We start from the raw sequence: 8145 nt of genomic DNA on the forward strand, positions 1-8145 counted from the left end.
CCATCTCCTAACAGTAAGTCAGCTATTAATGTTCCCATAATCCAGTTAACTTCCCAAACACATGAAGCTCCAGGACCATTTTAGATCTAAACCATAACATTCTACCCCAGCCCCCAAAAGACTCATCTGCACTCTTCCTGCAAAAATGTATTTAGTCCATTTTTTTTTTTTCCCTGGTACCGGGAATCAAACTCAGGACCTTGCACTTGCCACGCAGGCGCTTGTGCTGCTGAGCTATTATCCCCAGCCCCAGTCCATCTTTAAGAGTTATCAAAGTCTTAACAGTTTGAGCATTATTAAAAAGTCGAAGTCCAAAGTCTCCTCTGAAGCTTCAGGCAAACTCTTAGCTGTGAGTCCCTGTAAATAGCAAAAAGAAAGTTAGCAGGGAACTTTTTTTTTTTTTTTTTTGGTACCAAGAATCAAACTCAGGACCTCGTACTTGACAAGCAGGTGCCATGTACATGTGTGGTGTCTTGCTGGTTCCTATGATGCCCTCAAGCCACCTTTTCTATTGTCCTGTTACAAAGTGCTTGGCTTCTTTGTAGCCCAGGCTGGCCTGAATTCACAGCGATCTTCCTGCTCAGCTACCCAAGTGCTGGGATTACAGGTGTGCACCACCAGGTCCAGCCACTTGGCTTCTTTTTAAAGTAATCTTTTGATAAGCTGAGCGTGGTGGCACACGCCTGTAATCCCAGCACTTGGGAGGCTGAGGCAGGAGGATCTTCGGGAGTTCGAGACCAGCCTGGGCTACAAAGTGAAGCCAAGGCCAGCCTGAACTGCATAGTGAGGAAGGAAGTGAGGAACTGCATAAAAAATTAAAAAAAAAAAAATCTTTTGAGCAACTAAGTTGCTCTCTGGTCCAATTCTGCCAGCCCTTCCTTCTGGGGAAACTGAAAACATTTCAAATGGGCTTTTTTGCTCCTAGTATTCAGTACAAACCTGGCTAAAAGCTTCCAGCAATACTCACACCACAGCCTAAACATTGGGCTGCCCTGAAATTTATCAGATTAGTTCATCACTCTTAATCTCATCTCCCAGTCTCAGGACATGGGCATAAAGTAGACAAATATTCTGCCAGTATGTAATACACATGGCATGGAGTGCACCTGCCAATGGAGTCTTTGTTCCCAATTGAAACCTTCTGAGCCTGGTCTTTATAGTCTACATTTCTATCAGCATTCAGGTCTTTTGAGCTCAGACCAAAATCTCCTAAGAAGCTCAGCTCACAACTTTTTTCTTTTCTTTTTTTTTTTTTTGGTCTTTTTGATACAGGGTCTTGCTATGCAGTTCAGGCTGGCCTTGAACTCATTTTGTAGCCCAGGCTGGTCTCAAACTTGCAATGATCCTCTTGCCTCAGCCTCTGGAGTGCTGGGGATTACAGCTGTGCACTACCATGCCCAGCCACACACAGCATTCTAGGGCTTTGCTAGCCAGCATCTCAAAACCTTTCCAAATTCCTTCCTTAAACCACTTCCAAAATCATCTAAATCACAAGGTCAAGTACAGTCACAATGCACACCCCACTTCTTTGGTACCAAAATTTGTTTGTTTTTTCCCTTGATACCCAGAACTTACAGGAGAGGTTGATTTCTGCTCACATTTTAGTCTGTCTGGCTTCAAGGCAAGATGGCATGGCAGACAAGGGCTGCTCACATCAAGTGGGGGAAACAGAAAGCTATTTTTAATTTTTTTTTAGTCAGTATGTATGTGTTTTGAAACAGGGTCTCTCTCTGTAATTCAAGCTGGCCTCGAACTCATAACTATCAGCCGCCTGCGACAGCTTCCCAAGTGCTGGGACTATAGGTGTGTACCACCACGCTGGCATTGTTAATTTTTTTTGTTTGTCTGTTTTTTTCTCTGGTACCAGGAACCGAACTCACGACCTTGCACTTGCCAGGCAGGCGCTTTGCCGCTGAGCTAAATCCCCAGCCCCTTGGCATTGTTAATTTTTGAAAGAGGATTTTGCTAAGTCTCTAAATTGCCCAGGCTGGGCTGGAATTTGTGATTTTCCTGCCTCAGGTTCCCAGTGTTAAAGATTTCAGGCATGAATCACCATGCTTCAAACCATTCTTGATTGAATTTTTTAACTTGCAGTCTACTATGTTCTTGATACACTATGAACAAACACAGTAATTATATACTATGAGAAAAAGTTGGAAGGAAATGTGAGAAGGAAGGGGAGTTATATTTTTTTTGTTTTTTTTTTTTTGGGGGGGAGTTATATTTTGTGGTAATATTTACCTTAAAACCTTGAGAATGAAGGTGAAGGTGGTAGCATCTGTCTATAATCCTAACACTCAAAAGGCTGGCACAGGTGGATTGTCATGAGTTCAGAGCCAGCCTGGGGTACACAGTGAGTTCAAGCCCAGTCTAAACTACATAGTAAGACCCTATCTTAGTGGTGGTGAACCTACAGCACATGTGCTACAGCAGGCTTTTTGTATGCCTGAAAGCTCTAAAAGGTTTGCCATCACTGTCATCTCAAACCTCCCCCTCCAAAACCTTGCAAATGAGAAGCTACTTCAAAATTAAGAGTGCTAGAGGGTAGCTCACTGGTACTTTTTTCCTTCTCACTGAGTTACACCCCCAGCCCTTTTTATTTTTAAACTGTTCAGGCAAGGCTTGAACTTGTGGCCCTCTTCCCTGAGCTTCCTCAGTACCTGGGATTATAGGTGTGTGCTGGCTGGTAGAGTGCTTTCTTACCATGGGAGGTGCCCTGGGTTCAATACCTAGCACCACATATACACAGTTAGAGAGCATATTCTAGGAAAAGTTTACGTTACAAAGCAGGGCAGTGTGGCTGGAATGTACTGAGTGACACTGACAGTAGAGGCCAGGTATAGTGGTATGTACATGTAATTCCAGGTAAGAGGCTAAGCCAGGAGGACTGCTTTAGGCCAGTCTGGATAGTAACAGGAGGACACCACCTCTAAGAATAAAAAGAGAAATAAAAGTGATTTCGGATGTATTACGTATATGTACCAACTCTCCACAGTGAATTCAGTATTGTAAACATTCACCAATAACAATAAAGGTGAAAGGTAAGTTGGGGGAGACCCAATTATAGTTTATCCTAAACAAAACAGAAAGGTGGGCATGGTGGCACATGCCTGTAATCCCAGCACTCAGGAGGCCAAGGCAGGAGGATTGTTGCAAGTTTGAGGTCAGCCTGAACTGCATAGAGAGACCCTGTCTCAAAAAGACCAAAAAAATTTCCTGAAAAACTATCTTGTAGATAACAATATGTAAAACAATAACCACTGATAATTTCCTACCACTTTGTCTGTAATTTGGTGATCGCCCCATTACTGTTATCCTTCTTTTACTCTTTAAAATAAAAATTAAAAACCTGAAAAAAAAAAAACAACCAAAAAAAGAAAAAAATTATTCCAGTAATTTAATAATGAAATGAACTTATATTCAAACCCTGAGCTGGTTAGGGTGGCAAGAATAAAATAACAAACCTGCCATCTATTTTGTTTTGTTTCCCTGCCATCTAATAATGGCCATAACTGCAATGTGACAGAGAAGTAAATTCTGCAGTAACCATGGTCTCCAATATTAACATACAGCTTTAGCTCCAAACTCAAGAGATAATAAGATCATAAAATGCTATGTTTAGACAAACGCAGTGGCTGTGGATTAACTAATTGTCTACTTGTAACACCCAGCTGAACCGAATCAGTGTGGTCCTGGGTGTGGAAGGCCCACCTGAGGATTGTTGCCAACAGCATAAAAGAGGAACTCCAGGCAAAGATGGTGCGCTGTTGATTCTCCTGGAGAAGCTTGTCACTCTGGCTTTCCTGATACGAGCTTGGCTGTTCTCACTGGAGGAGCTCAGGTCCTCAATGTTGCTGAGGATGGCTGTGGTTCTCTTCCAGAGCAGCTCTGGTTCTTACCCTGAGCGTTGGTTCTGGGCTCCAGTGTAGATTCCTCAACCTGCTGACACAGATCCTTCAGTCCGCTGGTGCAGACTTTATAGCTTCCACCAGTGACCTTTGGGCCTTCCCAGTGTAGATCCTTGATACAGACTCGGGTGAGACATTGTTGTTGGCTCTCAGCCTCCAGCTGGAGTCATGGAGGACATTGCAGTGGGATCCAGGCTCTTAGCTGGATTCTCTGGGTCTCTGGTGTGCGGACAAATCTCCCGTACTTTTTTGCATTTGACTCTTTGGGTGAATACTCCCATAAATGTTTCTTGTATTAAATCCTTTCCCTTGTTAGCTGGGCATGGTGGTGCATGCCTGTAATCCTAGCACTCAGGAGGCTGAGGCAAGAGCATTGTTGTGAGTTCGAGGGCAGCCTGGGCTACAAAGTGAGTTCAAGACCAGCCTGAATTGCATAGTGAGACCCTGTCTCAAAAAGACCAAAAAAAAAACAAAAAAACAACTTTTCCCATGTAAACCCCCAACTACCACAATGGTGAATATCTGAAATACCACTACTCTGTGATTTTTGAGGGGCGATTTCTGGGAGGCTGTGGAGGATTGAAAAGTTTGTCCCCAGTCTATGGCCATACCACCCTGAACGTGCCCGATCTCATCTGATCTTGGAAGCTAAGCAGGATCAGACCTGGTTAGTACATGGATGGGAAAAGTTTTGTCCCCAACTTGGATAATTTAGTGAGATACTCTCTCAAAATAATAAAAAAAAGGTCTGAGATTACAGCTCAGTGCAAAGGCCCTGGATTCAACCCCCCAAACCCCTACCTCAATCTCAATACACTGAAATTCTTATGTTGGCTGGGCATGACGGTACATGCCAGGATTCCAGCTACTTAAGAGGCTGAGACAGGAGGATCACAAGTTCAAGCCCAGTTTTGGCAAGTTAGCAACTTAGTGAGATCCTATCTCAAAATTCAAAACACATCTAGTGAAGTAGCTCAGTGCAAAGGACCTAGGTTCAATCCCCAATAATTATGCCCCCCCCACCATGTTTGACTGGGCATGGTGGTACATGTCTGTGACCCCAGGTCTTGGGAGGCTGAGGCAGGAGGATCAGCAGTTTGATGCCAGTTGAACTACACAGAGTTCAGTGCTAGCCTGGACTATAAAGTGAGATCTTGTCTCAAAAACCAACACACCCAAAACAAACAAACAAAACCAAAATACCAAAAATTTGTGTTCAATGATAGCAAGCAGAATGTTAAGGAAAAATAATTTCCATGAAAATACAAATTTCTCATAATTGTTTAGAGTTGGTTTTCAGATCAATACTTATGAAGGTATTTCACATATACAGGGAATTTGGGAAACAGAAATTTCAGTGTATACTTTTGTAAAATCTAATTCTACCACTAGGTGGCAACATATAAGCAAAATACTGTACTGCAAACAGTCATCCTCATCACTGTCTCAAAAACAAAAAAAACACAAAATTAAAAGGGTGGTGAGCCAGGCATGGTGGTGCATGCCTGTAAGAACAGCATTCAGGAGGCTGAGGCAGGAGTTCAAGGCCAGCCAGAACTGCATGGTGAGACCATGTCCTCCTTCAAAAAAAATTTTTAAAAAGTGGTGAGAATGTATTTCAGTAAGAAGGTCCTGGGCTCAATCTCCAGTACAGAGGGTGTCTTGTAGAATTTAGGGGTAATTTTGCTAGACTTTCTGCTTTAGTATTTTCTTTTGTTGTTTTGAGACAGGGTCTCAGTATGTAGTTCAGACTGGCCTTAAACTATGTGGCTTAGGCTGGCCTTGAACTAAGTGATCCTCCTGCCTTAGTGTTCCTAGTGCTGGGATTATGTGTGACTCACCACACTCAGCTCAAGTACTTTGAGACAGTCTCACTATGTAGTTCAGGCTGGCTTCAGACTCATATAGTGATCCTCTTGCCTCAGCCTCCCGAGTGCTGCGATTACAGGTGTGTGCCATGAAGCTCAAAACCTGCTTCACTATCCTCGTAGAATGTATCCCTTTTAGAACACTAAAAGGTCTTTGTGGATAAAACATTACCCAGCCAGCACAAAATACTAGCCTAGAATTCAGCTGCAGGTAACCTTATTTTTACTGGTTTCTGTGCTTTCATAACAGGTGGTTGAAACAGATAAGGTTAAGGGGTTGGCAAACTATAGCTTATAGACTAAGCCTGGCTCCCTACATGGTATAAATGACTTGTCAGTTGCATTTTGTTTTTATTTTTATTTTTTTAGTCTTTTTGACACAGGGTCTCGCTATGCAGTTCAGGCTGGCCTTGAGCTCACTTTGTAGCCCAGGCTGCTCTCGAACTCACAACGATCCTCCTGCCTCAGCCTCCCGAGTGTTGGGATTACAGGCATGCACCACCACGCCCGGAGTCAGTTGCATTTTAAATGGTTAAGAAAAGAAAAAGGGCAGGGCATACTGTTACATGTCTGTAATCCCAGTAGTGGTAGGCTAAGGCAGGAGGATTGAGCCTATCCTTTACACTTTAGCAATTTACTGAGACCTTGCCTCAGAATAAAATTTTTTTCAAAGGCCTGGGAATGTAAGGTCAGTGCAAAGGCCCCAGGTTTCAATCCCTTGTACTGAAAAACAAATTAAGAGTGGATACTGTATTAGTTTGTGCGTCAAGACTATGTGTTCAGGCAGAAAAAAAAAGAGTTAAAGGCGTTATCAGTAGAGTTTTTCCCTTTTCCTACAAAGGGCTATTTTTCTCAAAGACATCCTGCAGATTTCCGCTTACATTTAATGTGCCAGATCTCAATTATGTGGTGAACTCTAGAGAAATCAGATTACAAACATGATTGCTGGTGGTGGTGGGGTTACTGAGCATTGAACCCAGCGTCTTACACTAAGTGCTCTACCACTGAGCTATACTGGCAGTGATCTCTCCTCTGGTACTGGGGACTGAACCCACAGCCTTCACACTGAACTACATCCCTGTAGTTTTGAGGCAAGATGTCACTAAATTGTCCAGGCAGGTCCTGAAAATGTGATCCTCCCTCCTCAGCTTTCCAGGCATGAGCCAATATGCCTGATTGTTGGTTTAAACAAATCACAAATGTTCCTTGTGGAAACCTTTTCTTAAATCAAGGTCTAAGTGATGCCACCTGAAAAAATTTGGATCGGCAGTAAAAAAGGTGAGGGTGGAACATCTATTGGATAGATAATGTTGGCTACAGAATCGAAGATCAAGTGTGCAGAGATCCAAGATTTGTGGGAAAAACAAAGAAAACGGGAATACTTTGGCAAAATTCCTCTATGTCAGAATTACCTGCTTGCCGGGAATATAGCTCAGCGGCACAGCACCTGCCTGGCAAGCGCAAGGTCCCATGTTCGATTCCCGGCACCAAATAAAAATAAAAATAACCTGCTCATACCAAACAACTTAAAGCAGATTGGACAGAAAATTTATGGCACCAACTGCAAAGACAGGAAAGGCAAAGCATGTTGGGTAAGGTGGGCCAGGAAGTGAGTTGTGATATAATTAGACAAAATTTATTATAAAATTACGACATAGACTTTCTTTTAAAAAGTTTTTAAATCGGGCCTCTTAGCGCACACCTGTAATCCCAGCACTCGGGAGGCTGAGGCAGAACGATAGGTGTGAGTTCAAGGCCAGCCTGGAGTACACAGTGAAGCCGTATCTCAAAAAGAGAATAAACAAACAAATGAATGGTTTTTAGTTTTTATATTTATTACTATTTTTCTTTTCAAATTGTTTTTCCCAGGGCCTTTCTTAATAGTTGCTCTGGTGACAGTTCTGAGACCATGACACACAGTCATAACGGTTGTGAGAATATTCCGATCTTCCGGCCTCTGAAGTCACATCCCTAAACACTCAGGCCGGACCCGGGAACCAGCGTAGAAGGCGTAAGCGCCGCTAGGTGTTAGGAAATTTTCCTAAGGGCATGTAGTTGTTACCACAATGCCACCCCAGCCGAGCTGCCCGCATGGTCACAGCTTCGACTGTCTCCTGTCAAGTGAGGCGGTGACAGGCACCCTCTCGCGTGAAAACGGGGCGCTGCCGCGCTGGCACCCCACCCCGCCATGTCTAGTCCCGTCAACGTCAAGGTGTCTCCGCACTCGAGATGGATGCGCCGCACGGAACTGCAGGGTAGCGACAGGCAGGGACCCGGGCTAGGGCGGAACCGGGCTGTTCCATTCTCGCAGAGCGCCGCGGGGAGAGGCCCGCAGCGCCCCGGGCCGGCGCCCCGCTGACCCCGCTCCC

General features: G+C 44.0%; 2 protein-coding genes across 2 annotated transcripts in view; one reads left to right on the top strand and one right to left on the bottom strand.

Annotated features, from left to right (window-relative positions):
* Positions 1–7585: 7585 nt before the first annotated feature.
* The window catches only part of Usp34 (ubiquitin specific peptidase 34), a 255653-nt gene continuing 255093 nt past the window's right edge, over positions 7586–8145 (top strand). Inside the window, exon 1 of the mRNA XM_013514603.1 lies at positions 7586–7787. The gene's annotated coding sequence lies outside the window, so the exon portion shown is untranslated. The remainder of the gene's footprint in view (positions 7788–8145) is intronic.
* Positions 7781–8145, bottom strand: LOC106148585 (translation initiation factor IF-2-like; the record flags this gene model as incomplete). Its single annotated transcript, XM_013514608.1, is given in 1 exon segment — positions 7781–8145. A coding segment is annotated over 1 exon segment (162 nt), but the record flags the coding sequence as incomplete, so codon positions are not given.

This window comes from Chinchilla lanigera, unplaced genomic scaffold (assembly GCF_000276665.1).
Source record: "Chinchilla lanigera isolate Chin_1 unplaced genomic scaffold, ChiLan1.0 scaffold00023, whole genome shotgun sequence".
Lineage (NCBI taxonomy): Eukaryota > Metazoa > Chordata > Mammalia > Rodentia > Chinchillidae > Chinchilla > Chinchilla lanigera.